A 23,398-nucleotide genomic window follows, 5' to 3' on the forward strand; every position below is an offset into this window, starting at 1 on the left:
CTCTGGGGTGAGCTTCATGAGCCTTCTCTGGTCTGCAGCATGACTGTGTATGGACAGCTAGCTGTCTGCCTGTAGATGCCGCTTTAGACAACCCTCATTTTCTGTTCATGCTGTCTTCATGTGCTTCACACATTTCTGTCTTAAGTTCATCTACAGAGCCAAGTACCCAACACTCTGGGGATCTTAATATGGTGTAACCCCCTCCCTGTTTTGGAATGGACAACTTTAAAATCTCTCTCACACACACACATACACACATACACACACACACACACACACACTGTTTGCTTGTTTGCTTTGAGACAGGATCTCTTGCAGCCCAGGCTGGCCTTGAACTTACTAGTGGAGGAGGTAGGCAGTGGCTCTTGGTAAGTAGTGATGCTTTTATTTTATTTATGTTTTATTATGTTAAATTTTTATTCTATTTTATTTAACAGATGTTGAAATTAATAATAATACTGTTTTTTAAGCTTAAGTTCATTTACTAGGAAACATAGGTGTTTTGCATCCTGGGGACATCAACATTGCTTATTCAGAATTCTTACAAAACAACTTCAGTATTTCTGTGTTATATCGAAACCCTCACAACAACTTGGACAGGACTCTGAGGATAGGACTAACTTTATCCCCATTCTACAGGGGACAAAAGTGAGGCCCAAGGCTAGGATGTGGCAGAGCTAGGATTAAACAGAGAATTCTCAGGTGTGTACACTTTGACAAGTATAGCAGGAGTATTTCACTCAGCAGAACAAGATGCCCACAGTGGGAAGCGCAAACCTGTTACCTGGGGGTAGGAGTCTTCAAATGCTCGATCCGGAGTCATGTGCTTGATGACGTCAGCCAGAACAGTGTTAACTTCTCGTTTCTATGCAGGGAACATGAACCAATTCTATCATCAGGCTAGGACCACTGGCTATCTTCCTGGAGGAAAACACTGATACATCCGCGATACAGGGCTGGGTGGACAGCTTTGTGGCCACTTGCCCAGCATGCATGAGGCTCTGGGTTCATCCCAGTATCAAAACCAGCCAAAAAAAAAAAAAACAAAAAAACAAAAAACAAAACAAAACAAAAATACAAAAAGCCACACACCTTCCAGGAAATAGTTTCAAATATTCTGAAAGAATAAATACAAAAAGAGAAACCGTGCCCACAGCTTTGGTCTAATACCACCACCCTCAAGATGGGTATTTTACTCTACGTCAGTACTGGACACTGTTCTAGAAAGACAAAGTTTAGGCGACCTTCTGCCTATCTGGCCCAAGTTCCTACCGCATTACATGAAAAGCGAGCAGTGAGGCATTGTGGGAAGGGTAGGCTCACTCCTTACAAGCCATCTCCCCTAACTGCTCACTTCAGTCTGGGGTCTGCCGTGCACAGCCCAAGTCCAGCCTACTGTTACACAGCCAGTGAGTGAAGAACAGTTTCAGATTCAACCCAGAGAGAGACGGCATTTCATGACAGCAAAAACTCTGAGATTCAGATTTCAGTGTGCATGACTAAGATGCACAGGAACCCAGCCGTGCTTCCTCACGCACTGTCGGCTGTAACGGAACACCACAGGCCAGGCAGCTTAAAGACAGCAGAGGGTTTCTACCTGTGGCCCTAGAGGCTGGGGAGTCTCCAGGCACCAGCAGACTCAGGGTCTGGAGAAAGCCTGCCCTCACAGACAGCTCCTCACAGGGCCCTCTAATGATGGAAGCGGCCAATGGATACCTTTGAGATGTTGTTTTAAGGGTACTGATCCCACCCATGGGAGCTCTACTCTCATGGCATGATACACCTTTTGAAATCACACTGGCGTCCTGGGGAGTGTTAACAGGAGCTGGTAAGACCTCCACTGAGAATGCCAGCCAGCAGTCTGATGTGTAGGCAGCTGCCTATGGCTCCACCTCTTAATACTGATACCTCAGGGAACAGGTTTCAGCACGTGACTCAAGGAGGCAGCGTGGACACAAACATCCAAACCATAACCCTGCTCTAACCTGCAGAAAGCTTGACCTGAGTTTGGGTCCCTAGCTCCGACATAAAAAGCCAGGGGTAGCTATACGTGGCTGTAACACCAGGACCAGGACAGAGAGCTGGGGACAGAGGGAGCAGAGACAGGAGGATTGCTGGCTACCAGCCTACTCAACAAAATGGCGAGGGGGAGGCCTTCACATTCCGTGAATTTACTCTGTCTCAGGGAAATAAGGCTAAGAGTGGTAAGAGAGCTCTTCCTCTGGCTTCTGAATGCAAACACATAACATACACATAGCCCTCCCATGGACCAATAATAACGATAACAACAATAATGATAATAATAATAATAATAATGAAGAGATGGCTCAGCAGTTAGGAGCACTCGTTATTCTAGCATGACGACCGGAGTCTGAAGTCCAATACTCCACATCAGATAGTTCACAAAGGGCTGTAACTACAGCTGAAGGGACCCAGCTCTGACAGCTCTGGCTTCCCCAGGCACACACACACATGTAGGCATGTTATCTCCCCTCTCTCTCTCTCTCACACACACACACATACACACAAACTGGGAATAAGCCTTTAAAAAAGAAAACTGGTTTTAGATGATGATGAAGTAGTGATAAAAGACACCTAGAATCGACCTGTGGCCTCCACATGTAGAGTGTGTGTGCACACACCAACAATGGCTTGTCTGCACCCGGGAAAAGAAGTATCTGTATTTGCTTGTGGCTGGGAGGCACATGCAGGCTCTGAATGTTTGACAGAACAATGATATTGCATGAAATAGAAAAAAAGAAGAAGAGAGCTGCCTATTAGACTCTTATGGAAACTAACAAAGTGTTTTAGCATCTCTGTACCTGAGGGACCACTGTTTAGCTTCCCCTGAGGCAGCACTGCCCAGACTGATGTGTCAGTGTGAGACACACTTGCTGACCACACATGCTAGTGTCCCTCAGACCCGGACTTTTAAGATCTGGGCTGAGTGGCATGTGCCTGCAGCTCCAGCTACTCCTTGAGCCTAGGACTTGGAGGCTTGTCTGGGCAACAAATGAGGGTCCATCTCAAGTACATGGCAGCATTCCTAAGTGGTCAGACCGTGTTGCCGTGGTAACCATTAAAGCACAAAACCCTTTGGAAAACCACCCCACCGTCATACGCACCGTGAAATGTCTGCAGGTGTACTCAACCCAAACCTCGGCACAATTAATGTAGTCCTACAGAGAAAGAGGAAAAATGACTTTAGTGTGAGCACACACTACTGCACGTTCCCCACAAGCTCACAGACAAATCCTCAAGGACAAGACAGAATGGCAGATCCGTCTGGCTAATTGTTACGGTTTGAATATGAAATGTCCCTCGAAGGCTCCCACTGCTGGGGCTGTTCTCGGAGGCTGTGGAACATCTGGGGTGGGAAGCATAGCTAGACCAACCCAACCTCCAGCCTGGACTTTCCGCTTCCTGAATCCAAGCTGTTATAGGCTACAGCACACGTCAGCCGATGTAAAAACCTACCTCTTCAACCACCTCCCCTCCCCGCCCTGACAACATCCTCTCAACTGTGAGCCAAAAGAAACTTTCTCCTTAAGTTGTTTCGGTCAGACACCTGGTCAGAGTAACTGACTGATCAGTTAATTGACTGATAGGCATTACCATGGAAAGCAAGCTATAAAAGGAAATGAGTGGCCTGCAGCTCACTGTGGACTCTAAGCTAAGCCCAGCATTGCTCCTGAGGCCAAGATGCAAATCGAGGGAGTTCTGCCATACTTAAGGAGCAAAGGGGATACATTCTAGCCCTCTGCATCTCAGGGGGTATTAGACTCAAAGTTCAAGGTTTGCTTGTTGCCTTAAGAAGAAAGCATTTGATCTATGGAAGGGTTGTGCATCTGTCTTCTTAGAAAGCTTGAAAAGCCCTAGAGGGGTCAGGACATGGCTCAGCAGGTAAGAGCACGTGCCACCAAAACTAACAACCTAAGTTTGATTCCTGGAATCCAGGCGAAGAAGCCCGACGCCATGATGTACACACACTTTTAATCCCAGCACCCAGAGGATCTCTGTGACTTCCAGGCCAGCCTGGTCTACACAGAGTACCAGGTCAAAACCGAAAAGAAACAAACAAAACAAGGGAGCAGGAGAGTCCATGGGCAGCTAGCCTGGAGCACTGCTCAGAAACAAGGCAGGGAGACAGGACCTGTTCCTGAAGGGTCCCTCTGACTTGCACATGCATACCAAGGCACACATGCACCAATGTGCACACACATCCCTGATGGCCATGGCTATCGTCACATGCCCAACAGCAAATGCCAGCAGCTGCTCTGTCATGAAGACTTCTGGCAGCCCCAGTGTTCAACCGTTAATCCTCAAGCCTTTAGGGGTATCCTAGCAGGTTGCTATTTAATAATATACACTTGGCTGCTGCACTGTGGATGCCCTTTGCACAGCTGGAAGACTCCTGAAGTTTTGAATACTGGTAACTGAATGCTTTTAGTGCATCTTGCAGCCTTAGTAACACAATGTGATTGGGACAGAAAAACTAAGAAATATCTTTGATGTCATTTGTTCCCTCTATAGGTTAATAAATAATAGATTATTTTTTAATAATTTTGATTAGTAGAAACTTCATTTTTTATCATTATGTTTTGTCGTTTCTTTGTTTGAGACAGGGTCTTCCTTATGTAGCCCAGGCTGGTCTTAAATGCTTCTTTCTCGTGCCTCAGCCTCCTGAGCACTGCAATTACAGAGTCAAAAGACATGGCTAAAGCTCACTTCTTTTAAAAACAAAATGTATGGAGCTGGAGAGACGGCTCAGCAGTTAACACATGTTGCTCTTGCAAAGAACCCAGGTTTGGTTCCCAGTACCATGTGGTGGCTCAAAACCATCCCTGACTTTAGTTCCAGGGGACCCAGTGCCTTCTCCTTCCTCCACAGTCCATGCACAGATGATATACAGACATACATGCAGGCAAAACAGCCATACACATTTTTTTAAATTAATTGTCTATTGTACAACTTCCATAAAAACAGTGGGTCTTAGGTCTAAATGGCCACTCACCTGAGGATTCTTCAATTTAGTTATGACTTTCCAAGCTTCATTGAGAATCTGAAGCCGATCGTTCTCAGGAGGATCAGCCAAGGCCAAGTTTAACCCCAGTGAACGAAAAAGGAGATGCTAAGAAAGTAGGAAATGGTTATGTCACTAGAGAGTTTAAGTCAAAATCAAGAGGCTTTCACAAAAGAAAGAAAACGCTCCAACATCCGAGACTTCTTTCTGAAGTTTCACAGATCTATCCAAACAACTCCGAGAAACTCAGAGCTGGCTACAGCTACTAAGGCTCTCACGGTAAAGAACGCACGGTGAAACCCTGAGCTCTGTCCCAGCACATACCAGAGCGAGCTGGCATGGCGTAGTGGTCTCATTTGCAGGTCACCTATACTGCTGGAGGAAGTTTTCACTAATGTGGCAGGGAGGAGGAGAGAAAGTGTGTGTTTGTATATACGTTTGTGTGTGTGTATGAGGAGGCCAGAGATTAAACTTGAGCACTGTTCTCAGGAGCTGCCCACTCTGGCTTTTGAGACAAGCTCTCTTACCCGGGAATCACCAACTGGGTTGACTCACTCTGGCCAGTGATCCCAGGGACCTGTCTGTCTGCACCTGCCCAGCCCTGGGCTTACAAGCACCTGCTACCACTCCGGGCTTCTTATATGGGAATCAGATTCAGGTCCTCATGCCTGTACAGCAAGACTTCACTGCTTGAGTGACCTCCGTATCCTAAAAGCAGATACATTTTAAAGATGTGTGACCAGAGTCTTTGCTAAACACTCCATGGTAAGTCCATTCATGGATTCTGCATTCGAGGCCTGATGCACAGCACTTATACGATATCAATGATCCCAACCTCAGCCATCTTCCATCATATCCTTTGGAAACAGAGCTTTCACCAGCCTCCTTTAGGTCTGTACCGCCCTGACTCCTGACTTTTGCCTCCAGAGCAACAGGTAGACACCACCTGACTCCCCTCCCATCACACAGTACATCAAGAGCCTACCTTGGGGAAGCCAGACTCGTCGCACTCTTTAATCATGCCGATGAAGTCCATGGACCTGGTGGCAATGAACTCAGCCCTGAAAGCTGACATCACGGAGTTCAAGAGCAGGGCACTGCAAGACACAGATGCCAAGTCACTCACGGTTTCCTCGGGGTATGAGTCTTTTATTTATTTGTTTGTTTGTTTACTTTTGTTAGCATGTTGACAGCAAGTCTTTCTGTGTAGCCTAAGCTGGCACTGAACATACCACACCTCCTACCCCCACACCTCAAATTCTGGGATTACATACAAGCGTCACCGCTGCTGGCTTGCGAGCCACATTTAATGCTAGGATGTAAACTAGCCGAGAAGGATGAGTGACAGCTTTTAATGGGAAGAGTAAAACAATCAAAACGGCAGACATAGTAAAGAGCGTCCTCTGAGGCCGCCTCAGGACTCACTGCATATCTGGAACTTGACAACGTTTAAATTAACTAGATGGATGGACAGGAAAATCAGCGACTGTCCAACCCACTTAAATAGAAGTGAGCCTTTGATAGGCTGGTGCACTAACAAACAGTAGTTAATAACAGCATGGGTCCTTGCTACAATTATGTATCTTTTACACAAAGAATTTCAAATAAAAGAGACCTTGAACTTTAGGTATTTGAGACAGAACAAAACTCACTCACGGATGCATACGTGTCTGTCACCAACAGAGTAGCAAAGGGGAACCTTATACACCCAGGAGGCAGGAGAGCCAAGTGCGTCCTGGTCCTACCACTTACCATAACCCCATAAAGATAGGCTACTACCATCACCCCCATCTTACAGAAGGGAAGAAAGACTGAGGCACAGGACTGTCAGGTAAGTGGCCCAGGATCACAAAGCTAAGTTAGCATGGAGCTGAGGTCTGAGACCAGGCAATTCAAATCCATTGTTCTGAACCTCCACGCAGTCTAACCTGCCTCTTTGCTGGCTCTCACCCATTCTAGGGGTGGAAGCTCAAAAAAAAAAAAAAAAAAAAAAAAAGCAAACAAAACAAAACAACAAAAAAACCAAAACGAATAGAAAACAGGTGATGGCTGAGGAGATAGCGCAACTGGCAAAGTGCTTTACTGCACCTATGAGAACATAGGTTCGAATCTTCAGCACCCATATAAAGACCTGGGTGTTGTGGTGCTCATTTGTAACCCCTGATAGGCAGGCAGAGACAGGAAAGTCCCTGGGGCTTTCGGGCCGGCCAGTCTAACTGAACCAGTGAACTCCGGTTCACAAAAGACGCCTTCTCAAAAAAATAAGGAGAGCTATAGAGAAAGATACCCAACACTCTATACATGCATTTACACACACACACATAATACATACACACAAACACACACACACACACGTACTCCACTGACTCCAATTTCAAGCACATGCCATATGAGTATTAAAATTACTTACTTGTTGCCTAGTTTCTTACACCTTTCCATCATTTCCATCAACAGAGCCTAGGAAGTTTAAGAGGAAAAGCATCAGCTTGGAGGCTACAAAGCAACATCTCTGAGAGATTTTTCAATGTGTCAAACTGAACAGCAGCCAAATAATGCAAATTCCCATGCTCCTCTGTGCCTGGCAAGGATGGGAAGCATAAGAAAGTAAAACAAGGGCTGCAGAGATGGCTCAGAGGTTAAGAGCACCCGGCTGCTCTTCCAGAGGTCCTGAGTTCAATTCCCACCAACCACATGGTGGCTCACAACCATCTGTAATGAAATCTGGTGCCCTCTTCTGGCATACGGTGTACATGCAGGCAGAATACTGTATAAATAATAAATAAATAAATCTTAAAAAAAAAAAACCTCTCAAGAAAGTAAAACAATTCATTTTAAAGGCATTTAAAGGGCTAGGTGAAGAGCTGGGGCTGGGCATCAGGTGTGTCCAGCAGTCAATGGCAAGACCTTAGTGAGAGGCCTATTCTGCTGAGATGTGTCTCCCCACAAAGAGCATGTGTGGCAGCATATGACAGGCTCACAATAGATGCACCTCTGGCTCCTAGGCATGAATAAGGATGCAAAGTTCCTAAGTTTCTATGACACTGACACTCTTTTTTTTTTTTGGGGGGGGGGGTTCAAGATAGGGTTTCTTTGTGCAACACTGGCTGTCCCAGACTTACTTTGTAGACCAGGCTGGCCTTGAACTCACAGAGATCCACCTGCCTCTACCTCTTGAGTGCTGGGATTAAAGGCGAGCACCACCACTACCCGGCTCTATGACACTCTTACTTGTTTGTCAGAGGGCCTGCGGCTTGCTCAGTAACTCAGTGAAGCAGCACGTGCTGGGCCACAGCTCAGTGCCCACTGGTCCCAGAAGACAAGCTTCCTCTCTCTGTCACCTCTCCCACCCAGGTGCACTACTGTTCTCCCATTTTACAGGGGAGAAACTGAGCCGTGGCACAGCAGCCGATTGTAGCCAAGGTCACACAGCCACCAACCAGCGCCAGCAATGACCCCAAGTGGACTGGCACCAAAGACTGCGTTCCTTGCCCATGTGTCCTTTCCTAAGTTCCCAGCATGTCCTTCCCCCTGAAGGAGGGCGTTTCCTCCTGTGCACTACTAATGGCTTTGGAGCTATCTTAAGACAATGACGTGTCTTCAAGAGAGCTCCTGGGCTTTTGTTTTGTTCTGAAAAATCAATGCACGAGGTAGCCTTTGGGGCCGTGGTTTGGGAATGGTTTGGTAGAGTTACAGACAAGGTCAAGCCTACGACAGAAGGCCTGATGCCAGCCGTCTAGACAACTGAGCACCTGATCCAGTCTCACTGAGCTGCAGGTGTTAGAGTAACTTTCCTCCCTTCTGGCGCTCTGTCACGGGGCTGGAGGCCTGGGAAACATCAGGCACCCTGCCTGCATGGATACGCAAGATAAAGCGAGTGCTTCCTCGTAAGGAGTGGAAATGAGGTTTGTGTCTAAATCTGACCCTGAGGCCAAAATAATAGTCAGTGCATTTTCAGGCTCCCCTTTTCAAATTCTGGACTCTGTCCCACATCAAATTGTGTCCCTTTATGGACTAAATCATGTGACCCAATCCCTAAACTATACACGCAGAAACCCTAGAGTTCAGTGAGAGACTATGCAGGAAGTACACCTCTGAGGAAGTACTAAGGTTAACTGAAGTCATCCGGGTGGGACCTCATCCAAATGGATTAGCACCCTTATGAAGGACAGTAGAGAGAGAAGGAAGGTGTGTGCACAAAGAACAGGACACAGAGAGGATGCAGCCATCTGCACAGGGAGGAGGCAGGCCTCACCAGAGACCAGCTGCACTGGCACCTTGACCGTGACCTTCAAGCCTCCAGAACTGTGAGACAGTAGAGGTCCATGGCTCAGGTCTCCCAGTCTGTGCTCCCTCACTGGAGGGTCTGAGTTAGCTAGCAAATGTTCAACCAAATCATTGCAGCCTCACCCTGCTTTTCCTTATGAGCTAAGGCTTAGGCATGTGATCCATTTCTAGCTGCTGAGACAGGCTGGGAAGCCTTCTGAGGACTTTGAGAAAGAAAAAAAAAAATGAAACTATGACGTAAGGGTTGGAGTGGCTGCAGACACCTCTCTCCTAGCAGGGGCTGCAGAACAGAAGGACAGATGGAGGTTGCTTGGCCCAGAATGCCTTGCTGTTGAAGGACGTACTGAACTATATTTGTCAGCCAGGCTTGTCGCCTGTCTGCTTCTCGCGGCCAGAAGCATCCCTGCTGCTGCTAAGATGCTGCCACGGTGGCTTTTGGATCCACTCAAGACACAATGCTACTTGAAAAGTCATTCCTGGTTACTAACACCAAGTGACATCTCGAAAAAGCTGGAAAAAGGAAAGTCTACACAACCGTGATACTCCACAGCGTACAAATACTCACTCGAAAGAGACTGAAGGAGCAACCTTAACATACAGATCAATGCCTGGACACAGAGAGGAAGGCGGCGAGGATGACAGGCAGGAACTCATGCTTCCCTGACCACCATTCTTCCATATGCCCATATGCACAGGTCCGCACACTCACATACACACACCACACACTCTCACATATACCACACACATATGCACACATGTAGGCTCACACTCATACATGCATGCATGCATGCACACAGGTGCATACACATGCACAGAAATGTGTTGGCCATTTTCAGGTTTTTGGACAGGGAACAGTCTTGATGTATAGGCTAAACTGAAACTTGCTATGTAATCCAGGCTGGCCTCCACCCCTTCATCTTCCTGATTCTGCCTCTCAAGTGTTGGGGCCCCATACCTTACCCACTTAATGCTTCTCTGTAAAAAGATGAACCTGGGAAAATGCCAATCTATCGGGAAATGAATCCGGTTTTCTAAAATATCTTTTTCGGGGGCTGGAGAGATGGCTCAGCCAGTGAAGTGCCTGCTTCGTGAGCACGAAAACGTCCTCAGACTGGATCCTCAAGAAAAAGCCAGGCAAGGAGGTTTGCACCTCAGAACTGGAGGCTGAGGGAATGGAGACTGCATCCATTGATTAGCCAGCCAGCCCAGGCTAATCACTGAACTTCCGGTTCAGTGAGAGACCGGAGAGATGGACAGCTGGCAAGATCAAGAAAAGGCTCTAACCACACAAGCCTGGCGATGTGGGTTAGATCCCCAGAGCAGGTATGAAGGCGGAAGGAGCACATCAGCACCACACAGCCGCCCTCTGACTTCCATGTGTTCACTGTGGCACATGCAGCACCCCTCCCCAGCCCACACAACAATAATAAAATTAAAATTTAATTAAAAAATAAAGGTGAGCCAGGCGCAGTGGCACACACCTGTAACCCCAGCACTCAGAGAGGCGGAGAGGCAGGTGGATCTCTGGGAGTTAGAGGCCAGCCTGCTCTCCAGAGTGAGTTCCAGACTAGTTTCTTGTCTGCTGCTGTGATAAAACACTGATCAAAAGCAAGTTGAGAGGAACAGATTTCCTTGGCTTACCCACCCAGGTCACAGTCCATCACTGAAGAACAAGTACACACACCACACACAATGCAACACAGGAACAGAACAACACACACAGAAGATGCACCAAAATGTCTTCAAGAACACAGTGGCTACGTGGGGGTGGGGGACTGTCATACAGAATAAAGGCACATCGCTAAGTGTCCAGATGGCCAAGCCTAACACAGGCAGACAAATCCACCAGAGGTTAATCTTACTTCATCTTTTTTTTTTTTTTTTTTTCTGGTCTCTGACAAGGACAAGAGGACCAACAGTCCAAAGCCAGCGGAGGTGGCAACAAACTTCCGGCCAGGCGACACCACTGAAGGACTCCCGGCTCGACACACATGGCTTTCACACACAACGGAAGCTGCGATGCATGAGGTGTGCACTGTGGGTGTGTCAGCCTTTGTTTATACCCTTACTGTTGCTCTTGCTCATACATTTCATTACTTACACAACATTTTGCTGTTCTTATAAAGCTAAAAAAGAAATGGCGACACACACAAGCTCCAAGACTATCAATATGCACCCAAAAAGACATGGGCCCTCCCCTTCTAACCATAGCTCTGATAAAATGGTGGCGTTGGTCTTTCTAGAACTTCACCTTGCCCTGTAAAAATACCAGTTATTATTATAGAAGCCTACTTTGTTGTTCTTTTTTATGGGAAAGGGATAACTCTATACACATTGGACTGCAAATCAAGGATGGCCCTCCGTGCTTTTAGGTAGACACACATGAGTCAACCAATTTTAATGGCTGAGCAATCACACCACAGGCAGGCAGTGTTCAAACTGACCCTCACTGATGGATGCTTAAAAACGTTTCTCTTCCATTGCTCCTGTTATTTCTCTTCCTAATAAACATACAGGACATAACTGTGTGCAGAAGTTCAGTTACTGGCCTTATCTTGCATTCTTGTGTGTCTGTGGGGTATGTGTGGATGGCATATGTGCACCTGTGTGCTCAGGTCTGTGCACATGTGGAGACAGAAGATGACACCACTTGTCCTGCTCTACCCCTCTCTGCTTCATTCCTTTCTCTCTGAACCTGGAGCTATGCAGAGGCCAGCAAACCCCAGCAATCCTTCTATCTCTAGACTCGCAACAGCACCAGAGCTACAGGGGAGCGTACAGCCAACTTTTTACATGGGTACTAGAGATCTGAACTCAGGTGATTATGCTTGCGTAGCAAGTGCCCTTACGTGCTGAGCCATCTCTCCAGCTACAGGTTACTATAATTTTTTACTAGTATTAGTAAAAATAATAAATGAGGGTGAGAGCAGGCATGTGCATGCTTGTGTGGAGACTAGAGGACAACATTAAAGGTCTGGTTCTCTCCTTTTGCTTTTATGTGGGTTCTGGGGATAGAACTTAGGTCACCAGGCTTGTGTGGCAAGTATCTTTATCCACTGAGCCAATCTCACTGGTCCTGTGCTTTTTCCTTTTTGAACTAGGGCCTTGTTATGTAGCCTAGGCTGGCCTCAACCTCAGATTTACTAAGTATCCCTAGCTGGCCTCGAACTAGAGGTGGCCCTCCCACCTCAACCTCCCAGTGACTGGGATTAGAGGCGTGTATCACCCTGCCTACCCTATGTTTTACAATGCTTAAGGAATAATTTCCAGTAAGCACACTGGAGTAAACATTCCCTTGTGTCAGTCTATCAGGACTGTTAAGTCCCACCTCAAGAGCAATGGTCAACAGGAGACACCCAGAAGGGACAAGTCAAAAGATACCTGTTGGTTTCAGAGTTAGTACCACACAGCTGGACTCCTTTCGGCTGGGTGACATCTAAGACCTTCACTGCCTCAACGGCAAAACCAGATGGTAGGAGCACATAGAAGAATTTGGATAATTCAAGCACAGTGACCCCCACAGAGATGGTGAAGGGTGTGCCTCAACAAAGAAGTAGCCGTGTGACAGGCTCAAAGACTTTACTTTGTCTGTGACTCAGGTCCCTACTCCACGCAGCCTTCCACCCACCTCCTGAAATGACTGATGGCCACAGAGTTCCCTGGGACTTCCCTGGGAACAGGGGAGCATGTACTGCAAGGCAAAGAAAGGGAAAGGCTTCAGAAATTAAACACAAAAGTGATTCACCTAAGAGAAAAGATCACATACAGAGACTAGAAAGAGAATAGCTAGATAGGATAGGAATGGACACAAGATAAAACACTGACAATTTACAGATGGCAGGATTTTAGGTGGCTACTTTCCTTTCAACTTTTCTAAATTTTCTCTAACAATCCTGCATGTTGGCTAGCATGGAAGTCAGCAGCCCAAGGCACAACAGACCTGACAGGCCAGCCTTGAGCTGCAATTTCCTCCTTCCTCCTTCACCATCTATAAGCTGCACTGTGTGACTCAGTCAGGAGTCCTGCAACTCTGTAAGAATCACTGCTGAAGCTGCATCCAGTTCTTCTCCCCCTAACTCCCTCCTCTCAAGAGATTTGCTCATACACGGCAAGCTGTGAACGATGGCCACCCTCTTCTGTGCAAAGTGTGCCTGAAATGAAGTGGAAGTCTTTTACTTACTACAATCTCATTTCAGCTGTAGAAAAGAAAAAACATCTTGCCTTCAAACCGTAACAGAAAAATCCCTTCTGGATAATTGCTCGTTCTTAGGTTTTTAATTTCTATCATCAATCATCATCATCATCATCAAGGCAGGGTCTTCCTGTGTAGCCCAGGTTAACCTCAAACTTATGATCCTCCTGCTTCACTTCCCAAATGCTGGGATTACAGGCCTGCTGCAGCACACCCGGCTGGAAATTCCTATTCCTATTTGCAACTTTATGCATCAGATACTCACAGCTCACAACTCTCCCTTGCCTCACACTTACCTGAGCTGTGTACACTAACTGCTGTGGCCAGACTTTACAACATCCTATTTGGAGGCTCAACCAAAGCCACACAGCTCTGGCCTCCCCTTGCTTCATTCCCGGCTTTCCAAGAGCGCTTAGCACCAAGCTGTCACATGTCCCTCAACCTCACCTTCCATATGACAGCAGTTCCTCTACTTTTTAGAAATGATTAACTCTTTTTTTTTTTTTTTTTTTTAACAAGATACTGTAAGTCCCTTGTCTAAGTGCCCCCGGAACACAGTTTACCACTATTTAGGTGACCTAATTCTTCAGTCGCTTCTCCTACAGCAGGATGATTTCCTCGAGCGGCACTCCCCCAGAAGGTTCTGTTCCCAGCCTCCGTCTCCTCTGAGACTCCCGTTCAAATGAAAGCCAGGGTGTCTTATGACAGCCACCTTGCGTTTTTCTCATCTGATTTTGCCTTTCATTAAAAGAAGGGGAAAAAAAAAGTGTTCTCGTTTTCAACATATTAACTCTGCTTGTAGGAGTGTTAGGATCATTCAGAGGAAGGCTAAGGGGCTGTGTTTCCACAGTCAAGTTTGCATCTTTTTCCTGGGGGGGGGGGGGAGAAGATGAGACCACCTGTGGCTCCTAAAGAGCACACTCAGCACCCAGCAGCTCTTCAAACTACTTTCCCTTTAGACTAGCCTGGTGTGAAATCAGATTACTAAATGATTAAAACAATGTCCACCTAAAATATAAAGTCTTCCCCTTTCCCATACTTTAGATTCCGAAAAGGAAGAAGGAAAACCAGAGCAGGGCAAAGGAAATTCAGGTACAATGGTCCCAAAGCTACCCAGGTGTGCTGGAACACGATGTAATCCCGGCTCTCAGGACACTGAGGCAGGATGATAATGAGCTCTGGGCCAGCCTGAGCTACAAAGCAAGACTCCCCCCCCCCATCTGAACACAGGACTGTATGTAGGCCACCCTCTCAGCACTGTCCTGGTTTAGTCTAGCTATAGACTAGAGAACAGGAATTGTCACGATAAAGACACAGTGCTCTCAGCGACTAGCGGCAAGTCAGCTGTTACCCACTGTCCCATGACAGAGCTGAGGGCAGATCAGATCATCTCAAGACCAGAGCCTTCGCTCTGACACTATTTACTCCATGGCTTATAACCCACAAAGCAATTGAGCAGAGCTGCGGTTTCTGCCCAGCAATGTAACTGTGAACAGCCTTATGCCAATACAGACGGGAACTCACGGGTTCCAGCTGACCCTACAGCTTTCCATTAAATGCACACACAAGAATGCAACCAATGACCTGCTGGCTGCTTCTAACTTTGTACCATTACAACCACATGGGCGTAAGTGTTCACAGCTAGATGCTCGTCGCTCACTTCTCCAGGACCAACCCCTGAGAGTGGCACTGCTCCATCAGAGGCCTGTTCTTTTTGTTCCAATGTGTTGGCTCCCACTGGGAAATAGGCCCTGCCTCTGAACTGCATGGCTCACGCTGCATTATACAGCAAGCTGCCTTTTAATTTCAACCACTGAAAGGAAGGCCAGGAAAGCTTCATCTATCATAGTCATGTCAGCGTGTACTGGGAATTGCCAGGGAGAAAATCATATTTCTGTTATCAGTTTAATTCCTGAGAGTACAACACTCAGAAGAGGAAGAAGGGAAGGGGGAGGGGAAGGAGGGAAAAAGGGAAGGAGAAAGGAGCATTATGCAAGCAATGAGGAAAGGTCTACTTGCCCTTGCGTGAAATAGGACACTGCCACCTGCTACACAGACCTTACTGAACTGTGAGAAACACAAATGGGGCAGAGGAAGGTAAACAGAGAGGTGCGAAATGTTCCCAACCCTGGAGGAGAATTCTGAAGGCTTCTCTCTGGCCACCACTTCCCAGCCACAGGAACGCAGCCTCTGACCGGCTGCTCTCCTACCAGTGTCAGGAAATGACACAATCTAGAACAGCCACCAGCACAGAACTGAGCTCTCCATAAAGGCAGCTGGCATGGACGTCTGAAAGCTGCTGGATCACCATGGGGAAGGGGGTCCAGCCCTGTTTTTCAGGGGTGATCCCCACTGGCCTTACCTCAGGAGCATGGTAGGAGACACACTGGAAGATCCAGCCCATGGCGGGCGAGTACAGGGGGAGATAGGACAGCAGCTCCACACCCTGGGCCACCAGCTGGTTCTGGACAGTGTCTCCATGGATCTACAAGAGACCAAAGGGGCATCAGAAAGGAGGGAGTCACATCACACAAGCCAGGACTCTCAGTTTGGCGAACCCACTGTGTCTTGTGAATTTGCTCGTGTAACCGTGAGTTCAATGAGCTGCCGCGGCACTCTCCTACCTGTTTAAATGTAAGCAGGAAGTCAAAGAAGTTCTTGTTGAGGCTCTCCTTGAGGTGCGGGGCCACTTCCATCCCCACCTGCAACCAAACAGAGTGAGGTCATCTTGACAGCAAAGAGCCAGCTGCAAGTAAGATGCGCCTCATGGAGTTTCTCTTCTTTCCAACCCAGGGTCTCACCATGCCCTGCCTAGCCTTGCACCTGACGGATGATCCTCCTGCCTCAGTCTTTCAAGTGCTGGAATTACAAGTGTGTGCCACACACCTAGCTGCCATTTTGAAAACAGAAAACAAAAGGGCTAGGCTATAGCCCGGTGGTGGAGTGTTCGCCTAACATGCACAGGGCCCTAGTGTTCAGTTGCCAGGACACAGCACACATGCACACGCACCAGCACAGACACTTAGAGGAAAGGCCTACGTCATTCTGCTTACCTTCTTCCCCACTCAGTGAACATGCATTAACTTCAGAAGAAAACCACAGAAGCTATTTTTAATGAGAAAAGGACGTTTGTGATCATCTTTGAATTTCCCAAGGGCACTGAATATATTTCTGAGCAAACCGCCCAAAGAACAAATCAATACAGTATAAAGGAAGGCTGTGCTCTCAAGATGGTGAAAACACTATTCTCTTCCTTTCAAACACGCAAATAATCAGCACTCGTGGATACGTTGATTAGATGAAGCAAGATTTTGGGAGGGGCAAGGAGTGGCATGGTGGTGGTCCACGTGCTTAGCACACACAAGGAAGGCCCTGGGTTCAAGTCCCAGCTTCCCACTCGGCTTCCACATCGTTGCTAAAAGCAATGCGGACTCATTCTTTAGTAGGCAGACATGGAAGAAGACACATTTAAAAATGTGTTTTACACAATTTTAACACCACCAAGCACGAAGCAAGCAAATGTTACCATCTGTCTGGTGAGATGGCTCAGGAGGTAAAGGCGCCTGCTGCCGAAACAAGCAGTCTGGGGACAATCCTGGAATCCGGTGGCAGCAAGAGGACTGACTCCATGACATGCCCACACACACACACACACACACACGGTGCATATAGTAGTAATTCTTTTTTAAAGCCATCATCCAGGCATGATGACATACAGTACACGAATCTTTAATCCTAGCAGGGACAGATAGATCTCTGTGAATTACAGGTCAGCCTGGTCTACATACAGTTCCAGGCCAGACAAGGCTACACAGTGAGGCCTTGTTTAAAAGAGAGAGAGAGAGAAATCCATCATTTATTGGCTCCAGAATTCGGTATTTTATAAAACAGCCCGAGTTTTAAAGCTTGAAGCAAGCTGCATAAAGCACAGAAGAGGGAGTGCTTTTTTAATACAACAGGTATTTTTTAATTTTTTTTTTTTTTTTTTGGTGGAGGAATTTTAATCCAGCAACATGGGTGCTCTGGCAAGGGATCACATCTGAAGACCTTCTAGGTCTGTGTGAACAGGCTGGAATGACACATCTTTAATCCATCTGGCTGGAGTACAGACATGCCCTTAGTACACAACTTTTATCCCAAACAATGAAGGTAAAGTTAGTTTGTAGAAGGAAGCACCCATGTTTGAAGTGATGTCTAATGAGGGACAGACAAAGTGACGAACCATAGAAAGATCTGACAGACTAGGCTAAGCCAACTGTCATGAGAACACAGGAAAGAGAAACTACTTAATGGCAGTAGAGTATGTTGAGACAGTAGAATAAGGTACAGTAGACAGTTGAGAAGACAGTACAGTAGACAGAGTTCAATAGAGAAGTCAGTACAGTAGAGTTGAGTTCAGTATGGTACAGTACAGTTCAGGCAATTCAGTTCAGTTCAGTTAGTCAGTCATCTGGAAGTCAGTGCAGTGGAGTTGAGTTTGTTCATGGGTTCAGCACAGGTCAGCAGAGGCAGTTGACGTGAGGGAATGAGAAGGGGCCAGAAGATTAGAACATATTGCCAGAGTTAGTTTGAGGCCAAACAGAGCGATTCAGTCAGAAGCTCAGAGAGAAGGCAGATTGAATCAATCAGTCAGCTTGGAGAGGAGTTTGAGCCAGAACAGCTGAGTTGAACCAGGCAGCCAGATTTCAGAAAGAGTTAGAGGGGATGAGCTTATTCAGCAGTAAGTCTCGAAGGCTAAAACTTTGCAGGCCTAGGCCTAGGGATAGTTTGATAGAAACACTCTGGGTTGAGCCCAAGCCATGTATTAGTAAAGTTGGGTATGGCTCTCATCTTGTCCCCTTAGCTAAGGAAGTAAAGGTTACTTTTACATTTTCCAGGAAAAAACAAAAACAAACAAAAAAAGCCAAACTTCCTTATAGCAGTCAGAGCACTGGAGTTGGGAGGTTAATGGACGCACCACACCAGAGAACAAGCATTTGGATATGGTAATGCGCCCTTCCAAGCTCCCCATCTCGGCCTCAGTTCCAGACTGCTGCCCTACCACTGATAAGACTTCCTACCGGGGGCTGTTGTCTGGGCTCCTTCAATGGGGACAGAGTTCTCCCAGGCATGAGGTCCCAGCGGTTACAATAAGGATGCGGTTCTGATGGTATCCAGCATCCTTCGGGCAGGACTGTGTGAGACTCAACAGAGGGCGATATCCCCAGAGCAGCTCAAAGGCCGCTGGGGTATTTCCAAGGGCAAGCACCTAGCTAGGAACCAGCTCCACTGGTACTGATTCTGCAGTCTTCCCTTGCACTTAGCAAGGACAGTAGGTGACAGGGAAGGCTGGCTCAGCAGGCAGGCAGTGGACAGGAGCTGAAAGGGCAAGAGTTGGAGAAGGGGCTAGTCAACCTCTCCCCCATACACAACTTCAGGCTTACCCACTAGCTGCTTTTGTTCCCTTTTTTATCTTTCCTTAAGCCAAAGCAGCAGCTTGGAAGTCAGCCTGGTGCCAGGTTTTCCCAGCATCCCTCATACCCCACCCTCTACTCTGAAGTCTCCAGTCAAGAGACTAGGCTGCTCTTCCCTAAGTAATCCAACCATTTGGCTACCCACTCTCTTTGTACCTTTGGGCCTCCTAGCTGCTGTACCTGATTCTCTCTCCTTTTCCTTCCCCTTTCCCCACATGGCCCAGGGTCATGTCCACTCTGGACTCTCCCAGGTGTCTCTGCCTCTGGCTCTGCTCTCACCCCCCCCACATATATATAATAAACCTTTTCCTCCACCATACCCAGGAGCATTCACGTCCTTTCCTTTCCTTTCCTTTCCTTTCCTTTCCTTTCCTTTCCTTTCCTTTCTTTTATTTTTTTTTTCATTCACTATCCATTTTTCAGTTTCCATCAGTTACTTCTCTCAATACTTGAGAAGCCAACTTCAAAGAGGAAAGAACTACCTTCACTCAGTTTCAGAATGTTCAATCCAGGATCACGTGATCCCATGTGTTAAGGACAGAATACCATGGTAGTGGGAGGGTGTGCTGGAGGGAGGCTCTCAGAGAGTGAAAGGCAGGAGAAAGAGGAATGAGGAACAGGAAGGAACCAGGGTAAGACACAGTTCCCAAACGAATGATGGCCTATTCCCTCCAGCAAGCCCCACCTCTGCTTCTACCATCTCCCAGTACCACCATCATAGTACACCTCCATCAATGACTAATTCATGAATCGGGTCACGGCCCCATTAATCTAGAAACACCTTCATAAACACACTCAGATGTGTGCTTCACTAATTTTCTAGATATCTCTCAATCCAAGCAAGACTGGTTCTCATACAAGTCAACAGTCTGAAGTAGGTTTCTGACACTTAGAGCCAAAACCATTATTACCAATGTGCATCCTCCCACCCCAGGACAGAACCAGGATCTTGTGCCTGCTAGCATTCTTCCACATCAGCTCTCTTTCTGTCAAGACACCTAACAACAACTCAGTGGGGAAGGGGGTCGTCCACAGCGCCTACACTGATAATGTTGTTACCAACACAAGCACTCCCTCGGCCTCTTGGGGTAAGGTCTTCCCTACTCTCAGCATCTCATTCACACTTTACCTACAAGGAGCACTATCCTTTCTCTGCTCACTAGCCTGCTTCAGACCTCAGGTTTGTAAGGAACATGTGTTTCTCTTGTAGCTTCTCCTTAATAAGTAGACGCATTATACTCTGTATGATTCTATTTTCCAACAGAGGTCAATCAGAGAGAATTTGCCAAAATTAATAAGGTGAAAAGCAATGGAGTGCAAATATGCAAACAAGGATATCCTTGACATCCTTGGGTGTCTCCTAGAGGAAGTAGTGTTTTGCAGAAAGGAAATGACAATGTTGTAAGCACAGGAAGTCATCACCAAGCTCTGACATAGTATGAGTCAAGCTTCAATAGATTCAAAAGTTTAGCTCTGATATTTCTAGGTTTAAAACCCACACCAGGGCCAGAGAAATAGCTCAGTGGGTAAAGGCGATGGCCACCGAGTCTGATGGCCTGAGTTCTACCTCCAGAGTCCATGTGAAGGTGAAGAAAGAGCCCACTCCTGCAAGCTGCTCTCTTACCTCCACACATGCATTCCTCAAAGCTAATTAATTAATTCATTAACTAACTAACTAACTAACTAACTAACTAACAAGAAAATAAAAAGGTATGTGGCTCTGGAGGACTGATACCCCAGGGTTGATCTCTGGCCTTTATATGTTTGTGCACACAAACATACACATAAATAAGAGTTGTAACAGTAATAATAACAAATAATAATAAAAGTAATAGTAATAAATAAAAGCAAATGCTAAAAAAAAAAAACACCCCAAATTTCAAGCAGAAAACCACACTGCACCCATTATAGAAGAGAAGCAGGTGCTTTCTCTTCCCTGTGAAAGCATCCTTCATGATGGATGTCTACTGACTCCACTGAGTGCCAGGTGTTCCAGTGACTCTCAGACAGAGCTTTCCTCACTTATGAGACATCACACAGGAGAAGAGAACTGAAGGCCCTGGTTTACTAAAGAGTATCACAGCTCCTGCACAAGCCTCGAGCTATGGCTCCATCCTCAAGGGAACCTGTGACTTCTCAGAGGCAGGCAGCCCTCACTAAAAGTGCCCCAGGCTGACAAGGCAAAGGCAGAAGAGCCACCGTTCAGGAGGCCTGTGAGAGCTGAAGCCCCTGTGTGGTGAGGAAAAATGGCTCTGTGGGCTGCATTGTTCAGAAACCAAAAGCTGAATGAAGTAAAATACAGCATTGCTTCAGAGTGAGGGAAGAGGGCCCCAATGGTCCCCCATCCACCGCAGCAGCCCAAGCCTGTGTCAGATCATTCAGACAGGACACCCTCCCAGGCCCTCACCAGCTCACACCCTGCCCAACTTTTTAACAAGAAGGCAAAGACACAGACAGAAAGACACACATATACACACACAACTACCACCACCACCAAATAAACCCAGAGACCTCAACACAAGGAAAAGCCTGTCTCAAGTGACTGAAAAGGAGCCTGGAGCCCCATTCCCAGCTGGAACTGAGAAAATTAATCCAGAAAACCAGTTCACTTGAGTGAAGATGACCTTAAACGTCCCCTAATTAGATCTGTGGGAAGTTGGTCTACTTCAAAATTAATTTTCATGGGCAGCCCTGCAGCTCTGCTCTCTATGGAAGAGCTGTGTCCTACAGCTAGCAGCTAACAGAGTAGAGGGGTGGTGGAGGAGGAGGCTGCTAAGGACGCAAGGAGCCTCGTCTGCGAGCTCAGCATACCCGACACAGGTAGGCCCGGGCGTACACGGACACGAGCGGGTCCCCAATCCCTCTGATCATGGAGGTCAGTCGGGGCAGGCACTCTGAAATCCCCCTGTGGGAAAGAAGAGGCTGGAGTTACACTCTCCCTGTTCTTCACTTCCATGAAAAAGCTACATTTTCCTAAATGTAGGGGAAGAAAATACAACTTGTCAGAACAAACCAAGGTCAAAGCTTCAGTTTGCCATGGCAGTGTAGCCAGTTTTTCTCTGTGGATACAGTTTACTAATGCTTCCCCATACACATCCCTGTCTGAGGTCAGACTTATTTTATGAGTTTATTTCTTTTATGTGTTTGAGACAGGGCCTCACTATTCAGCCCAGACTGGCCTCAGACTCTCACTTCCGCCTCAGTACGTGTGTGCTGTCTACCGGGCCCTACTTTATTAATTTTAAGTTTTATCCCCCACCTGGCTTTCCATCACCTGCTAGCCCCCTGATCTTCTATGTGGTTCTATAGGGATGACTGTTTGGCCCTGGCTCAGGGGTATCTCTTTCTAGCACCTCAGGCTGGCAGTAGCCACCGCCACCAAACTGCCATCAATGTGACACAGGAGGCACTTCTGGGACACAGGCCTTCCCTCTTAGCCATGACCCACACCCAACCGGCGAGGCAAAAATACCTATTTCTTCAGCACCCAAAACCATCCCAGTCGCCCCTAGCTCCAAATTCAATAAATCTTGTGGGAGGTCCCTGGCTGATGAAGCTGCCTGGTGTGATCCTGCACGCTGCTGGCTTCCCAGGCTCTGCAAATGGCTCTCAGCGGCACATTTGTGAGAAATCACAGCAGCATGCTGCCTGGGTCCCCGGAGCAAAGGCTCCTGCTTCCAACATCATCTTTGCCATCATCACCAACAGCGGCAGCCCACATGAGGTGGTACAGGCCAGGTCTGCCCTCATGCCTCCCAGGGCCGTGTGTGCAGTTTAGGGTCCACACAGTCGCCTCATTAGATCCGTGTTCAGCAGAGGGCAATGAGGCTCAGGATCTGAATAATTTACTGGAGACCCACAAGCCAAATCAGATGGAACTGACCTCCTGCGAGCTACACACTGCCCCATCCCCATGCCTGACTTCCCCTCTCTGTTCATTACGTAGGGATTCAAACACCGTCTCCACTTCATTAAGTTTCCACACGATAAGTGGGAAAAATACACAGGTGATTAGTATTGGGTCACAGACTACAGACTCATGAGCAGTAAACAGCTATGGTCACATCGCTACATCTGTGCCCATGTGTATGAGCTCTGCAGAGATTCTGTAGATGGAGAAGGGCCTTACGTTTTGGAGAGGAATTTGTTACACTTCAGGATGGACGCTTCCACGTAACTACAGAAACATTCTGTTAAGGAAGACATGTTCCAAATGGCTTGCTCCCTGCCAGACAAAGATGATTACAGAAGGAAAACAAAAAAAGTAAGTTTTAGGCTCAAGGAGGCCACGGCGGACTGTGACAATGGAGAGAACTGAGTCAGCAGCTGCTGTGTTCTCCGAAGGGCTTGCCAAGCTCTGCCCTTATTTAAGTGGTGAGAATCATTTGCCTGTTGGTTCGTGGCTCGCTGTTGAAGTTTAAAACAAGTTTTAAGCCCCAAGGGGAG

General features: G+C 47.2%; 1 protein-coding gene across 1 annotated transcript in view; it reads right to left on the bottom strand.

Annotated features, from left to right (window-relative positions):
• Nucleotides 1-23,398, bottom strand: part of Vps35l (VPS35 endosomal protein sorting factor like) — a 102,086-nt gene that overhangs the window by 50,801 nt on the left and 27,887 nt on the right. The window contains exons 11-19 of the mRNA XM_021648788.2: nt 23,082-23,129; nt 21,764-21,857; nt 16,124-16,201; nt 15,862-15,984; nt 7,434-7,480; nt 6,009-6,120; nt 5,015-5,131; nt 3,126-3,179; nt 785-865 (exon numbers count right to left, since the gene is read on the bottom strand). Of these exons, the coding sequence (XP_021504463.2) occupies nt 785-865; nt 3,126-3,179; nt 5,015-5,131; nt 6,009-6,120; nt 7,434-7,480; nt 15,862-15,984; nt 16,124-16,201; nt 21,764-21,857; nt 23,082-23,129 (754 nt within the window). The remainder of the gene's footprint in view (nt 1-784; nt 866-3,125; nt 3,180-5,014; nt 5,132-6,008; nt 6,121-7,433; nt 7,481-15,861; nt 15,985-16,123; nt 16,202-21,763; nt 21,858-23,081; nt 23,130-23,398) is intronic.

This window comes from Meriones unguiculatus, chromosome 14, assembly GCF_030254825.1.
Source record: "Meriones unguiculatus strain TT.TT164.6M chromosome 14, Bangor_MerUng_6.1, whole genome shotgun sequence".
Lineage (NCBI taxonomy): Eukaryota > Metazoa > Chordata > Mammalia > Rodentia > Muridae > Meriones > Meriones unguiculatus.